Source organism: Ceratosolen solmsi, unplaced genomic scaffold, assembly GCF_000503995.2.
Source record: "Ceratosolen solmsi marchali unplaced genomic scaffold, CerSol_1.0 scaffold1, whole genome shotgun sequence".
Taxonomy (NCBI): Eukaryota; Metazoa; Arthropoda; class Insecta; order Hymenoptera; family Agaonidae; genus Ceratosolen; species Ceratosolen solmsi.
This window is the reverse complement of record NW_011948415.1, coordinates 4,535,989-4,552,631: the sequence shown is the minus strand read 5'-3', so window position 1 is coordinate 4,552,631 and position 16,643 is coordinate 4,535,989. Positions and strand designations below refer to the sequence as shown.

The following is a 16,643-nucleotide window of genomic DNA, read 5'->3' as shown; positions in this document are numbered from 1 at the left end:
TATATATATATATATATGTGTGTGTGTGCGTGTGCGTGCGTGCGCGTGTGTGTTTTAGAAAGTGGCTTATGCTTTCTCAAAAAGTACTTAAATAAATTATTATATTTTTATGTTATATTAATTCACTAATTTATAATTATGAGGTGGTGCAAATGATAAATAATACATTTCTCGAATTATATACTGTAAATTTGTGCCATTAAAAAATAATGAAATAAAAGCGATCTTACATAACTTTAAAATTTTTATATTCATTTTTTTAAATATTTACATTATTTATAAAAAATAAGTAAATTTAAAATAATTTTACATTTTTATCGAATTATTTATTTTTATTTAATTTATAGAAAAAGCATAGAATTATTTATAAAAAACAAGTATTATATAAAACTATGACTACTTATCCAAACGCTGATATAAATAAACATATCCTAATTCTTTTCGTGGTTTTTCCGATAAATAAACCTTTAAAAACAAAAAGTTATTATTGATTAATTATATTAATGACAAATATTTCTTAGTTTACTTACTTTTTCATCATTAAAAATTATCCACTGACTATCTTTCAGTAAATGACATACATAATGTCCAACCATTGTCGATGTACCCATATGAGAAATAAAGCCCACCAATTTATATTCTAGTTTATAAGAAGAAAAATTATTTTATTATATAATCTTATTTAAAACGGGATTGTTAAATTTTCAAACTTACTGTCATTTCCATCTTTGTATTGAGGCTTTGCAGGTTGTGCATCAACTTCCATTTCCAATGTATCGAGCTCAGCTATATGACTATACACCCAATCAGCTGCGCGTTCCAAATTATTGTTCGTTGCTTTTAAGGCCTTGGTCGATTGCTCTTTGGTAAAACCCATACTCATTACCATTTCTAAAGCTTCCTGATTTGGCACAAAATCACTAGAATCTAACCAAATACATATTCTAAATGAAGTTGTAAATTACCGTACGAAAAACAATTTTTTTAATAAATTCTTTGTAATATTTTCAAGTTTTGGTGTATTTTGAAATTCAAGCCTCGAAGTAATGATTTAATTTTTTTTTGCTCGTTAGTTGAAATATTGAATGTATTATCGAATTTTAAAATCTAATTTAAAGTGTTAGAAAATCATCAAAAACCAGTTTTAAATTCTCTAAACCAAATAAATGTATTAAATAGATTTGTTTATATAAGAATTTAAAAATTTCCAATAAAAATTAATTTATAATCGATTCAACATGTATTATTTTACCTGTTTTTGCATCCATTCCGGGCGGAACGAAAGGTAATGTAAACTCAGGATCAGAGATATGTTCCATTAACCATTGCGTAGCAGGTTCTAACCCACGGTTTTCCGTAAAATACAACGCTCTTTTACAAGCTTCAATAGGAAAACCAATTTCTGCTAATTGACTCAGAAGAGCTTGATCGTAAACAACGGGAAGCGGAGCAGAAGTGGTTTCTGGTAGTAGTTCTTCACTTGGTTGTAAACCATATCCACGTAACAGTTTTAAATCTAACAGATCTGGCATTTCAATAGCAACATCTAATTTGACAGGCGTCCAATCTTCCTTGACGGTAAATTTTTTTAAATGAATTAGAAGAAAATCGGGAAACGAAGCCAACCTCGTAATCCTGTTAGATTAAAACAATTCATTAATATTTCTAACCTTTAATCAAATTTCATAATATTGCTAATTAGTAGTACAACATAAATACTTAGTGGCAGTTGTTTTATCATTTAAAGCTGAACTGTAAAACTGTTCAACAGTTTCAACTTTTGCAAGCGTTTCTAAGCAAGAAGATAATTTTATTCGTGGTCTCACAACATGGTTTGGATCTAATTTGGCTTTGCCTTCCTCGGATTTATTTTTTTCAGCTTCATAAGCATCAACTTCCTCCTGTATAATTAAAATATGTTAGTAACATCTTTGTAGCATAAAAATGTATGTGGCACCATTTATTTTACTATTTATGTACCTTATTAATTACCATATCCATTGGTATTGTTAACGGTAGTAAATACTCTGGCCTGTAAGTGTACTTTACTTTACCAGAGCTGCACTGATAACGTTCTTCAACTTTAAATTTAAAGCAGTCTGCGGGATTGGTTTGACCCTGACTATTTCTCTAAAATATAGATGAAATTATTTTCCATTTATAAATATTTAATATAATAATTATATCCACCACTAATGTAAAGTAAATTAATGTAATTACATCTAAAATATTAATTAAATGCAAGATAAATTCTTGTGCATCCTGTTGTCGATTGGACATGAAACCGGGATGACCACGTCTTATTAAGTTTTTGAACATCCTTGGAGATATTCCTTGAGAATCGTCAGCATCTACTTTAGATTTTGGTTGTTGTGAATATTTTCCAGAAAGTAAACCTAAACCTAATTTTGCCCTAAAAAGATTTTAAAAAATTCATATTTTAATGTATCATTCTGATTAATTAAAAGATAAATATAATTAATAATTACTAAACAAAAATTATACATATAATTGTAATTAAATAAAAATATAAATATTATTAAACGTACATTTGAACGCTAAAATCATTGGCAGGATCATTTATATTTTGACGAAAAATGTCTTCAGCCTTATTAACAAACCTAAAATCAGTGTAAAAAGTTAAATCAAGTGAAATAACAATTTGTAATTAAGTGTACTGTAATTATATTAAATCGTATTAAGGGAACTTCCCGATACAGTGTATTAATAAAATTAAATTATACAAACCGTTCGATAAAGTCTGGAATTATAAAGCACATTTGCATAACACTATTCATATAACAAGAGTTTCCTAAATTTATAAGTCCTGTGTAACCAGGACCATAAATAGGTGTCAATTTATTGGTTCCTTCTTGCATTGCAATCCATTCCCCAAACTTTTGATTGAGTTCCAATTCCAGCTCAATCATAGATTTTTCTGTTTTCTCCATGTGATCAAAATTAATACCCCAATGGGCTAAATGGGCTGCTAAATTAGGATCCTCTACCATATCATCCTCATCGTATGAGTAAATGTCGGCTTTTCCGTCTCTAGCTATAGTACCCAATTTTACAGTCAATGGGTATCCAGTATTTTGGAAGTGAGCTACAGCGTGATCATTGCCACCAGTTCCATCATAAAACTTTCTTCCGCATAAAATTGAGCCATCTGTTAAATTTAACCATAAATTTGTTGTAAGATCACACTTTTCGCACTTCCAACCGCTCGGTGGTATTTTTTTTCCATTATTTAATTGCGGAAGATCTATATGCCTATTAAAAATAATATATACTATTTATTCATACTGTTAATATTTATAATTGATTTTGAAATAAATTAAATATAATAAAAGAAAGATGTATAAAATTGCAGCAATATTTGCATTCAATAATATTTTTTATATACATCTGGGCAAAATTAGAAAACTATGGATTAGATATATTTTTAATAAATTTGTGCCTAATATAATATTACAAATAAGATTCTATTAAAAGTGTAAAATTGTAATAATTGCATCATTCTGCACAAAATGTTCTTATTATTAAGAATGAAATAAGGTTATATTATTACATTTTCTATAATAGTAAAGTAGAAAATTAAATAAACGCACTTTGTTATACTTCTTGCCTCTCCATCCCATGTATTACTTAACGCTTCTTTCTCTGCAATTTTTAAAGCGGATTCTGCTTCTAATATTGCCTGAACCGAGTCTTTGACCTATTGCAAAAACACAAATAATAATTTCTGAATTACATCAATATGTAATTACAAAAGTAAACTCGTACTTTTTGAGGTAAATCATCATTAGGATACGAATAAGTTGTATAATCTGGCAATATTACTATTTGATACTGTTCTTCATAAATATATTTTTGTGCATCTGGGTTAAAACCACCTGGTGTTCCAATAGCTAAACGTGTAATTTTCTTATCAGGACCATCTTCCGATTTATCTACTTTTACCTATATAATGTTAAAAATATTTTCCTCTTACAACTTCTTAACAACTAAAATGTATAGAAATAAAAATTTTACCACTAACTTCATGTTTTATAGCCTTAATATGTAAAAATACTGCATTTCCAGTACACTCAAAGTATTTAAGTACATGATCAACTCCAAATCCTAAGAAACTTGTTAAACTTACGTACAAACCTGATGGGGAAAGCTAAAAGAGTAAGAATGTAATATCAAAATTATTATGGGATAATTATTTTAAAATTAATATCAACGATCATTTTTAAAACATATTTACCAAAGTATCAAAAGAAAAAACACATTCATCTTTGTAAATTTTATTATTAGGCCCAGGTATTTTAATTTTTGGTAAGTGCTTCAATAATTCTTCCATTTTATGATGTGCAACTAAAAATGGAATTTTTAGGAAAATGAGAACATGTTCACACTATACACATTGTCTCTCAGTTTAAACACTTAACCTAATTTAAAAATTAATCCAACAACATAATAACAAATGATAATGCAAGCTATAAGTACCAAATTAATAAATTAAAAAAGTACAGAATATATATAGAAGAAAAATACTAATTCTTTAATTTAAAATAATTTTCAAACCGTTATAATTATTAGTTGCACTAACCTATACTGACTCAGCGATTTGCTAATTTCAAATGGAGTAAGGATAATCAATACTCAAAATTAACGAAGGTTACTAATAAAAAAGGCTACCAACACTCATGAAAAACAGTTGTTGGCGAATTTCCATTTCACACCATAGTTATTCTACCGCAGCCGCTGAAAGTTTGTAAATGAAAGAATAAGGAGCAACTGTTCTTTATCGATGAAATAAGATTCAACCCGATAGTTTCTAAAGCGTTTCGTCGTATCGACGAAGGTGCAAATTTCATAACAAATTCATAACAAATTAACGAATCCTAATTTATCCAATTTAACGATATTGTTGCATTAAAATTCCATACATTTATTTTTTAAATAAAATTACAATAGAAGATCTCCTAGTTACAAATTTGCAATGCCGATGAATGTTAAAACTGCCATCGATTGTACTCATTGAAAGTTAAAAAAATTTACTCATAGCTCAACTAAAATTGTCACGTTGTTAAATATAGAAAATATTTATAAGTTTCAATAATATTAATAGAAAATTGAATGCCGTCCAGATCCCTAGAGGTGCTATACATTGTGCGCATGCGCAAATAAATTATTCATAAAACCGCATAATTTTATATGAAGCAGCAAAGTCTAAGCAGTTTAAATTTTAAATAATTAAAAAAAATTAATTTTATTATTAAGAATGTATTCTAACTAATGTAACGAACGACGAAGATGGCAACATGTATCCAATGTCCAATGCATCCAATATCGCTAAACAAAGTCTTGGTAAGAAGAAAAAGCAAGAAAAAAAAAAGGAATACGCTAGCGTATTAGGATGTATAAGGATAGCGGTACATCATTCATACGTTTTGGATTTTAAAATTAAAATTTAAAACTAAAGGCACTAGTACTCGTCAATAAATTATTTAACACAAAATACAAAATGTTCTATTATTCACAAGCTATATAAGATTGTTTTATATTCTTAATAAATATTCTTTGCTATAAGTCCGATAGATTTTGGTTCATAAATTGTTTCCGCAAAAAATATTACTGGCGGGGGTGGGGGGTGGGGGGATAAGCTTTACGTGTTATATTATTATTGCTGTGCTCGAATAAGAAATTTCAATTTCTTTTAATGAAATGACGCTCATTCTAATTTAGAGAGTGTGTAACATTTTTGACATTTGAAGCTTAATAAAATGTTTCTAATAAAAATAAATTTTATTGTGCGAACCTTATCTCGTGTAATCATTACCTTCTCACTCGTTCTCCACCAATGTAATTGTGTATTGTAATATAATTCTCTAGATTATTAAGCAAACTCAATAATCAATTTAGATATAAAATTGTCGAAGCACGTTTATTTATTGCATTAAAACTTTAATATATTATTTAGATAAAATGTTTAATTAAATTGCTATATCACAGTAATTAATGTGATTTTTACATTATATTCAATATACACAGACAGTGAAAATTTGTTTAATTATCAAAGCCAAGCTATAACATTACCTTTTGCCATTTAGAATTAAATTTATTAAAGGATATTGACTGATCGGAAGGATGAAGATCGCGTATATTCAAAGTCGCAGGCGCAGTCTAAAGACAGACATAATAAACGGAAAAATGGATTGCCAATTTCGTTTATCTGTCCTACACGCGAACACATTTTGCACACATTCATTTCAAATACAAATATGGCTGCTTTAATTATTAATAGTCAAAAAATGTCAAATAACAGCATTTATTGAAAAATTAAGACTCATGTTCAACATTTTACAATTGAAAAGATAAAATATATAAATCAATGTGACACGGTCTTTTGATGCTTACCAGCACATGTTCTGTTTTGCATGCAATATGTAATGATGTAATTAATATATGCTTATAAAATACTGAAATAAAGTAATATTTTAATAATTTAAACTTAAATAATGTTGTGTAAATTCATTTGGATTGTAAATCGAGATGAATAAAGCACTCATGTATATCGAATATACGTAATTTTTCACTTTGTCACACTCCCATTCGTATCAAACTCTATATCAATAATTTCGATATTTAAAAATATTATTATAAATAACATAATAAATAAGTAATAACGTAAGCTTAAATTAAAGATTATTGTATTAATCGTTGAGCATGTATTAGTGATTCGTAGATAGACGTTGATGATGTAATTAATTAGAGCAATATTAAAAATGTTGTTTAATTCATTGTGTTGAAAGTGACTCGTGTCTTACAGATGTTAAAATGCCAAAATTGAGTATCAGTCCACTACTAATTCGACATTTTTGAATGGGTAAGTATAGGTGATATTATAATATTAGTAATATACATTAAATATCAAATTCAAATATATCTGCACTTTAAAAGCGTTCTTCGACAATTTCCCTTTTTGCTTTTAATTTACGAATGTGTCTATATACTTACAAGAGTAACATACTGAAAATAGTCATTACAATTATGAAAAGAACGAAAATTTTTTTTTTTTTTTTTTTTTTTTTTTTTGTATAATAATTATAAACAATATAAAAATATCTGCTTCAATATTCTCGTAATAGAAATAAAAATGATGCTTTTCCGTATGATATTTTTAGATAAACCAAACTTTTCAATAAAAATTTCAGTCTCCTCTGATTGTAAAATTTTTAAAAGGAATTTCATGAATTTGAATACTAACTGTCTAAGGGTTAATATATTTTTTACTACAATATGCTGTTTCTAATATGTTCAGATCTGATTAATCGTACATTTGCTTATCCATGGTACTATTAAGTAAGAAATTTCTTCAATCAATGCTTCTTGACGAGCTCTATGGCAGTGATGATATGACGAACGAATATTATTGGGTAAAGTAAGAAATGCTATTAATATTTTCAAATGTTTCAGTCTTTATGCACTCAGTTCGCGTATAGTATTTGTTATCGTTAATTTTGTGTATATATGAGTGTTATTTAATTTTTTTATTGCAATATTGAATATTAATACAATTACGAATTATTATTACTTTATTAATTAGGAAGTAACATATTAATTATAGGGTTACCTCTTACGAATAGTGACTTGATGTAAATGTATATTATTGAATTTTCGAAAAAATAATTATCAAATTAAGGCGGGACTCCGATGAAATACAAACTTTGCAATCCTTATATCGTAGCGAATGAAAAATTTAAAAAAAAAAAAAGAAAAAAAAAAGCTTACACAATTAGAAAATACTTGAAATTTGAATTTCTGAATCTACAAATTCCGATAAAACTACAATTAATATAAAGCATTATGGAATCTTTTAAAAAAATATATATATATAGGATTAAAAATATTCTGTACATTTTCTAATTATAGACATTTGTATGGGTTTGCTTTGTGTACGTCGTGACTCCGAAAGTAATCCAAATATAAATATTCAAATCAACATTCAATTCTGAAGATACCTGCACTTATTCTCCGAGTTATTAATTTTCAATTGAATATTACAGAATACAAAGTACCACATGTAAGATGAACTTTTAGTTATGTTATTAGTTATTATTTCTATAAATTTGTCGTTGACTATATTTATGTACTTACGGTGAAAGTGCACATGGATTAAATGTGTATTCGAGATGGTACGATAATACGAAAAATATCGGATTTTACTTTTCGTTATACGAATTTACCTAACAAGAAAATAATGCTTTTATTATCGTTACTAATACATTAGAATATGCAATTTTTAAATGATTTTCATTGCTTAGTCGTATCTTTGAATACTCAAAATTTATTATTAAATTACAAATGATAATTTTTCCATAAAATTATCATCAATAATTATCACATAGATTGCACTACGTAAATAATTAATTATTTATTGTTTACTAAATTCATTTATAACATACAATATATTTTGCTAAAGGCATCAATGGTTTGTAAAACTGTGAATTACTAAAAAAAAGGACACGACACTTGACATCATCTGAAAGTAATTATTTCCTCTCATTATACAACGAACGATATTAAACTATTAAAATATCGTGATAAAGGACGTACATTTCCAAAACACTCCACCGATAGGTTGATAAATCCTCCCGCTGTCAATTGTACAGGATTTTGCAACTTCATTAGCAATATTTGTATTAATTTTGATAATTTCGTATCTTTCCGATTAACCGATGGTATCATGTATACAGATTTCCGTATATCTAAACTCTACATTATAATTATAATTATAATTAATTAAATTCAACATTAAAACAAACTTAAATTGGTATGTAAAGTCTTTAAAGCAAATTCGTCTTTCTTTCATTCTTTTTTTTTTTTTTGTTTTTTGTTTTTTTTTTGAGTTTTTTTTCATTTATTAAGCTTATTTATTTAATATATATTTTTATAAATAGAAACAATTTATTTTTCTTTCGTTTTAGTCTAAGAATTCGTACGATCTATTAAAGAGTAGTCAGTAAGTTGAACGGTAATTGTCAAAGAGATAATATTAAAAATGCAATGGTGGCTGTATAAAGATTACCAACGATCTTGCATTTATTCGTAAAAAAAAAAAAAAAAAAATTGTCAGTCTATTGATATTTTTATAGAATATCTCGAGTAATCTTGCTTTAACATCCTATGTAAGCATAATTTTAAGGACTTACCTCGGACAAAAGAACATCCGATGTCCAGTGACATAAAAAAAATTGCAAGGCTTGCACAATAATTATGGGTCCATTTTTTAAATCTTCTTTCGGATTCTGTTTTAGGTAAGAGAAAAAAGAAAAGAAAAGAGAAATATTTATTCAATGTGCATTGTTTGTAATAAATATTTGAAATACATACCAAAATTACTACCAAAAGGAGGATCGACAAGTTGTACGTACTACTTATCAATTGTATAAGGAATAGTGATTTCGTAAATTTGTTGATATTTGTACAGAATCTGAAGAAGAAAAGTTATATTGCTTAAATAACATATGGATAAATTTCAATAGAATAAAATGTATTTTAAAAACAAATTTTAGATGTTTAAACGTGCAATCCATCATCTGTAAAAATGACAAACATCGTAATATAATACATAACATGTAGAATTGAATAATAGCATATGACCAAAATTAACGCCATTAATTATGTTTAAACAATTATGTCGCTCGGGCATGCGTAAATCATAGAAAATTATTAATCCAAAATTATCTGCAACGTACCTATCGATCTTTTGATGATAGATTATACATGCTATGATATCTTTAAACATTTGGTCATCGTTGTTAAAGGAGTGTTGCTTTTGAGCATTTTCGTATCGATAGAAGAGTGTTTTGAAGTATCCGGCAGCCATTGTAATTATAAATGGCGCTGCCATGTCGTATCCTGAACTTGTTGTCATAACACCAGCAGATAATATTTCCAACACCGATATAATTTCAAAAAAGGGTTTTCTTACGTATACAGTTTTGCCAAACATTAAATGCTTGTGAGGAATTCCATTTATCGAAATACTTGACGCAAGCATTATGTTTGTTGCAACGTACATTAATAAAGCAAGTATATAGCTGATCAAATATATGCGAGTTAATGTCTTCATGAAGCGCATGTACTTGCTAAATGTGATGAAAAACAATTTGTTCAAATTAGTATAACGAAGGACACTTGTGTGTGTGTGTGTGTTTTTTTTTTTTTTTTTTTTATCTATTTCAATCATAAAATATGTCTATAACAATTGATTTCTAATATTACGCAGAAAGTACACGATTAGCTCTGAAAGCTGTCTGAATTTGTTTATAATATCAGATTTCTCTGTGACAAAAGGTTAAAAGTTTATATCTTAACATAATATAACGGAGTTTATATATATTAAAAAGGCTACTTTGAAAGAAGAAATAATATTTATAACATTTCATGACAAATCATTTGAATAACATAAGCCCGCGTTTCTACGCGCGATCGCACAGAAATTAAAAATTAATGATAAACATAAAATCATCGTGTCAATCGAGTTATATAAAATCAATTATTTATTACAAGATTCGTAAAGTCAGGTCCATTACATCACCATGTAATGGTCAATCTTTCATTGACGCCTCTCGGTTACCAACTCGGGAAAGGGAAAAGTGTTGTCAAAACTGTCAAATGGCAGTAACGATGCGTTTGTAAAAAAAAAAAAAGAAAAGAAAAAAAAGAAAAAAAAAGCGCTTTCGCTATTAGCAGCGCTTTTAGTTGGGTTGTCGAGACGAAATTTTCGTTATCCTGACCGAGCCGACACCAAAGTAGACAATAAATGACAAAAAATACATCACGAATCTTTAAATTCAAGAAATCTGAGAAAAATATCAACATCATCTTCGCCTTAGTTTATTATTTATAGTTTCTAATGTTCGATTGTTCAGTTTATCAGAAAGAGAAACATTATAAGTAAAAATCCTGAATTTAATTTTGATAAAAGACCATTAAGTTTATTATCATACCTTACTATACATTTTTCAGATTCCTTCAATTGATTCCAAAGTTTCTCCGATTCTTTAAATAATGCGAAAACTTCTGCCCTTCTATAGCAAAATATGACAAATCGCACATATAAGCCTGATAATCCAATGCAACCAGCTATTACTTCAATATCTATTATCCCAATTTGCGTATCGTACACTACATCAACTGCATCCATTGTTATTATAAAAAGATGAGATATGTTTACCAGAATTACCAAGATGACATTGAAGAAACAATTTCCAAAAAATCCATCAATTGGGTATAAACCATTAATTTTTAATAAGAATATATTAAAACAACATTCTCGATGGAAATTTAAGGGTTTGTTGTCACTCAATTTGTCATTCATGTTGTATCTAGAATGAAAAAATTACAGAATATAATATATAAAATGTAAATATTCTCTTAGCGATTGATAAAATCTTATGGAATTGAATAAGCAATTCAATCTCCGATTACAATGTTTTGCCTTCTCGCTTGATTATTATTTGTGGATGTTTGTGGGCGAGAGTGGCTTGAGTCGTTGAGACATTATAATTAATAATCTAAAAAGCGAATTCTCTATTCGAAAACGTCCATACGTGCTAACGTAAACAACACCGAGATCTAAGTTTTTCGAAATCTACTTACATAATTCTTATGTAAATACCTCGAGAAATTAAATGTTAATTATGGAAAATGGCCGATGGATATTAGTTTATGGCAATATCAATGTCGCAATAATAGTCATCGTACATAAATTATTACCTAATTATAATTGATGCTCCATAAATCTGTATGTTCCTTTTTTTTAATCTTCCTTCTGAATTGCTATTTACTATACCCTATTAATCATTATAATAAAATCAAGATCTTTTCATCATTCTATTTATTATAAAGTAATAGCGTGAAAAAATATTTTTACCCACATTTATATATTTTTTTTAAACATACTTTTCCATGTGCAAATCAACTTCTGAATTTTTTTTCTTTATCCAGTGCGTTGAATTTCTATGCAAGTTGAGTGACGTAGACGAGTCCCGAGTTACAAGAATTTTCTACAAAATCATAAATCGAAAACAATATTAACCATTTATTGTTACTTAGACATTGCGATTAATCATTTCATGCATATTTTTATTATATTCTAGATTTATATACACGGAGAATAATTACAAAAATGAAACGTAGATTGGAAAACAATTCTTTTAGAAACATGACGTCCACAATTTTATTTTATGAAGTATTGATTTTTTATATAATTTTTGTTGATATTACATTAGATAGTAAATGATAAGTTGCATATAAAAGCAATATAACGTAAAATTATTGTTGATGTATTAAAAGATAAATGTCGGCTCAGCTATACAAATTATTAAAAGTAAGTAAAACTGATTTTGTTGAATAGAAAAATGAATAATGCATTCTATATAATTTTATAACAGACAACGTTATCCGTTTCATTTCTCTCTAATTATTATCATCTTGAATTAATATAATCAGTTGGTTTCTTTTAAAGTCACTACATGAAAGATATATAAGACAAATAAAAATTTGTATATTTGATAATATGTATTGCTATATGATTTTTATAAAATTAAAGTTATAAGCAAAAGAATATTATACATCATCAAGTATAGAAAGAAAGTAAAATGACTTAAATATATCCACATTTATGGGTTCTCCCTATCTCATTATTTATGCGAATGTATATTATAATTACTTATCGTAAAAATAATATAATACTTACGCTATATCATTCGAATAGATATTTTACTGAACTATTATATTAACATTTTTACGTGAAACTATGACAGCTCGAAGATATTAATTAAATCATCGAAGCAAACGATCCAAAAGTATAGAAATAAAATAGCAAAATTTGGCGTTCTCCTATTTACAATGATCATTGTTCATTGCTTGTTAATAATTATTTAACAATAATAATTATCAGCGTGACAAACATTGTAGTTCACATATCCAGATAAACGGCACACGAGTATTTCACATGTGTGGGTAAATGAGTTTCGGAAGGATTTACAAAATACATGGCCAATAACAAATTCATTATGTAGATGAAAATGTCGAAAATTTCCGATTTTTTTTTTATATTTAAGTATTTATTACTATAACAAAAATTTCCATACCAAAAATATATAAAAAAAAATACACTCCGTCCATTTCAGCTTTGTTGATTAAGTTAACTCAAAATTGTAATCTATATTCTAAGGGTCAAAATATTTTCGAGGATTTTCGAGATCATACATTGCAAGATCAAACATTTGCTCGAAAATACTCCCTCGTTGGCGACGATCTTTTTAATGAATGCAGAATGCCAAAGAAAGCGAGAAGAGAGATTGAGTGAGGAAGAAGGGGTGGAAGAAACGAATGTCCACGAAACATTGAAAACATAACGCGCGAACTTACTTCGGACCTGAGGATCTCGGATATCCAGTGACAGGAGAAAAGTTGGAGAGTTTGTAGGCCAACGACGGGCAGCAGCTGGAAATTGTTCTGATTGTCCTAGCATTGTTGGGTGAGTTTATTAATTGGGGCCCTTCCTAAGGTCCTCCTTCCACGTCAACAAGGACTACGGAAAGTTCGACATGCTCTACTTACCGTGATTATCGCGTACAAGAGTATCGACAAGTTGTAGGTGCTGCTGAGCAACTGGACCATAAAAAACGACTCCGTTATCTTGCTTATGTCCTTGCAAAATCTAGACAGAGACAAATTGCGTGTAAAGATATTGGAATGGCGATCGGTGGAATTTAACTCACTTGAACAATCTTTTCATATTTAATATACGCTTAGCTACAGTACCACAACGTAAGTAAAGTGTCATTATTTCCCTTCGTTTCCCTCAAAGTTAAAAGTAAAGGCAGTTAAAACCGCATTTCTATACGTGTGTGCATATCCAAACACACACGCGCAAACACGCGTGCGCGCGTAAGCAGAAGATTCTACGAAAACTTTTTAATAGACGTGTTTCGCACGTGTGCCTTATGCGTATCCATAATAATTAATAAAACCAGTCAGCTATTAAATATTTTATTAAAATATTTTTCACCACTGGTCAACGTTTGAAACTTTACGGACTTTAATGGTATTTTGATAAAAACTTGTAAAAAAGTAGAAATAATTATAATAACAAATCAAGTCAGTCAGTGAAATTACGAATTTCAGCGTCTTCATACTCTTAAAATTAATTTATAAATACTCTTACCGTAGTTTCGTTTCTATTTTTTTTACTAAAATTTGTGCATATTTTCATTATCTTTTCTGTTTGAAATTTGTGCATATTTTCTCTATCGTTTTTGTCTAAAATTTGTGAAAACATATTTATCTTGTGCCTATTGTTGTTCGGATTGATCCCCAATTTTTACAAAAATAGATTAAATCTCAAGCTAAAGATTACAATGAATGAAAACTTTATCGATTAATATGATGGAACGTGGAATTTATCGATATGTATCGCAAAACAAAAATTTAACAAAAATTATATAATTCTTTTAAATACAATGATCGACAATTTTGTCGTACTTTTATAATTTTAATTAGCATGTACCATCGTTCGAACAATTTACTAACATTCCATTGGAATTTTATTATTTTATTAGTAAATAAATCAAATATCCATTTTGTAAATTTTTAAAGTCACAAAAATATTCAAATTCATTGTGAATAAGCAGGTTAATTAAAGCCTGACTTACAGAAAAACCATATAAAGTATACAGCAAATTTCTAAAAATCTCTTTATTGTTTATCTCATTGAAAAAATGATAGAAAAGTTGTTTAATATTATAACATAAGTTTGGTAAAAATATTTTTAACTATTTATTATTTTTTATAGTGTTTATTAATTTTTATTACAGTTACATATATAATTTGTAAATCATAAATTTAATAATCAACTTTTAAAAGAAAAAATTATAATTATTACGATTAATCACTAGTATAAATACATACTTTTTATTATTTCAGTAGAATAGTTTTCTAGAAAATTGAAAATAAATTGAAATTATTATACGCTAAATTCATATTACAATATCTACGAATATAACAAATTGCACTAGTTAGCGTTTTCTTATCGTCGTAGCTGCAGAAATAATGAATATACTTTGCCATCAAGGCAAATAAAAACCGAAATAAGTACGCTAAATATAAATTTACGTGACATATAATGCAAACGATACATTAAATATTAGATGTGCGTAGGTAGCGAGATTATCGATAATAATAGTTAAAGAAGAGATATAGCAAAGAAAGAAAAAGCGAGTAGTGGCAGTTCATATAAAATTAATTGCGCCATTTAATGTAAATGTCGTAGTTTCAAAGAGCAAAAAAGAAAAAAAAAAGAAAAAAAAAAAAGAAAAAAAATAAATAAAACTTCCCCGCCCCTACAGTAATACACAGTCAGTGCTTTAGACAAAGTATTATGTAAATCGAATCCATGCACTAAGTAATGGTCATACGAGGGAATCATTGATCAGCAATTATTAAATTACATATAAAATGCCGCGTTTGCATCTAACGATATTATTGCTAGTTATTAGGAAAATTAAATACTATTGGCATTCGATACACTGCAATGTGAAATAATAAATAAATAATAAATAAAAAAAACGCATGTTTGACACGATTAACTGCTATTGCACTTTTCAATTGCTCTCGTTGCTCTCGTTGCACTCGTTGCAATCCAGTCGAGTGGAACTTTTTGACGCGATGGTCAACATCATCGAAATGATTTATTCAGAATGTAGAAGTTTGCTGCGTGGGAGTTGGCAATGTCGATCAGCTTGAAATAACGTAGATCCTGCCTATTTCTTGACGTCGCGACGCCTCGACGGGAGGTAACGATAGGCGGCTCCTTTTTTCCTCCCCTCGAAGAAGAAGAAGAAGAAGAAGAAGAAGAAGAAGAAGAAGAAGAAGAAGAAGAAGAAGAAGAAGAAGAAGAAGAAGAAGAAGAAGAAGAAGAAGAAGAAGAAGAAGAAGAAGAAGAAGAAGAAGAAGAAGAAGAAGAAGAAGAAGAAGAAGAAGAAGAAGAAGAAGAAGAAGAAGAAGAAGAAGAAGAAGAAGAAGAAGAAGAAGAAGAAGAAGAAGAAGAAGAAGAAGAAGAAGAAGAAGAAGAAGAAGAAGAAGAAGAAGAAGAAGAAGAAGAAGAAGAAGAAGAAGAAGAAGAAGAAGAAGAAGAAGAAGAAGAAGAAGAAGAAGAAGAAGAAGAAGAAGAAGAAGAAGAAGAAGAAGAAGAAGAAGAAGAAGAAGAAGAAGAAGAAGAAGAAGAAGAAGAAGAAGAAGAAGAAGAAGAAGAAGAAGAAGAAGAAGAAGAAGAAGAAGAAGAAGAAGAAGAAGAAGAAGAAGAAGAAGAAGAAGAAGAAGAAGAAGAAGAAGAAGAAGAAGAAGAAGAAGAAGAAGAAGAAGAAGAAGAAGAAGAAGAAGAAGAAGAAGAAGAAGAAGAAGAAGAAGAAGAAGAAGAAGAAGAAGAAGAAGAAGAAGAAGAAGAAGAAGAAGAAGAAGAAGAAGAAGAAGAAGAAGAAGAAGAAGAAGAAGAAGAAGAAGAAGAAGAAGAAGAAGAAGAAGAAGAAGAAGAAGAAGAAGAAGAAGAAGACGAAGACGAAAAAGAGGAAGAAGTT

At 28.3% G+C, this 16,643-nt stretch overlaps 2 protein-coding genes across 2 annotated transcripts; both read right to left on the bottom strand.

Moving 5' to 3' along the window:
- Positions 1 to 370: 370 nt before the first annotated feature.
- Usp5 (ubiquitin specific protease 5) lies at positions 371 to 4,783 on the bottom strand. The gene is made up of 14 exons (XM_011507700.1): positions 4,601 to 4,783; positions 4,256 to 4,365; positions 4,043 to 4,168; positions 3,787 to 3,963; positions 3,612 to 3,718; positions 2,749 to 3,273; positions 2,550 to 2,621; positions 2,221 to 2,413; positions 1,981 to 2,130; positions 1,720 to 1,901; positions 1,253 to 1,635; positions 715 to 927; positions 531 to 640; positions 371 to 465 (listed from the first exon to the last, which is right to left on the bottom strand). The coding sequence occupies exons 2-14, from the start codon at positions 4,349 to 4,351 to the stop codon at positions 397 to 399; spliced, it is 2,403 nt and encodes an 800-aa protein (XP_011506002.1). The 5' UTR covers positions 4,352 to 4,365; positions 4,601 to 4,783; the 3' UTR covers positions 371 to 396.
- A 3,696-nt stretch (positions 4,784 to 8,479) lies between these two features.
- On the bottom strand, positions 8,480 to 13,855 carry LOC105359014 (odorant receptor 49b-like). Its single transcript, XM_011495489.1, has 9 exons — positions 13,791 to 13,855; positions 13,630 to 13,729; positions 13,438 to 13,533; positions 11,965 to 12,068; positions 9,753 to 10,145; positions 9,388 to 9,487; positions 9,207 to 9,302; positions 8,611 to 8,769; positions 8,480 to 8,536 (listed from the first exon to the last, which is right to left on the bottom strand). Exons 1-9 carry the CDS (start codon positions 13,853 to 13,855, stop codon positions 8,480 to 8,482), a joined length of 1,170 nt encoding a protein of 389 aa, XP_011493791.1.
- Positions 13,856 to 16,643: the final 2,788 nt, after the last annotated feature.

Bases quoted from the DNA above. Each gene is read 5' to 3' on its own strand.
- Usp5 (XM_011507700.1), bottom strand. From the start codon at position 4,351: ATGGAAGAATTATTGAAGCACTTACCAAAAATTAAAATACCTGGGCCT. The intron at 3,719-3,786 runs GTACGAGTTTAC...TTTTTGCAATAG, and splicing joins ATGATGATTTACCTCAAAAA to GTCAAAGACTCGGTTCAGGC. The intron at 3,274-3,611 runs GTGCGTTTATTT...TATTTTTAATAG, and splicing joins GAGGCAAGAAGTATAACAAA to GCATATAGATCTTCCGCAAT.
- LOC105359014 (XM_011495489.1), bottom strand. From the start codon at position 13,855: ATGACACTTTACTTACGTTGTGGTACTGTAGCTAAGCGTATATTAAAT. The intron at 9,488-9,752 runs GTACGTTGCAGA...TTTCTTCTTCAG, and splicing joins TATCATCAAAAGATCGATAG to ATTCTGTACAAATATCAACA. The intron at 8,537-8,610 runs GTACGTCCTTTA...AATTACTTTCAG, and splicing joins CGGTGGAGTGTTTTGGAAAT to ATGATGTCAAGTGTCGTGTC.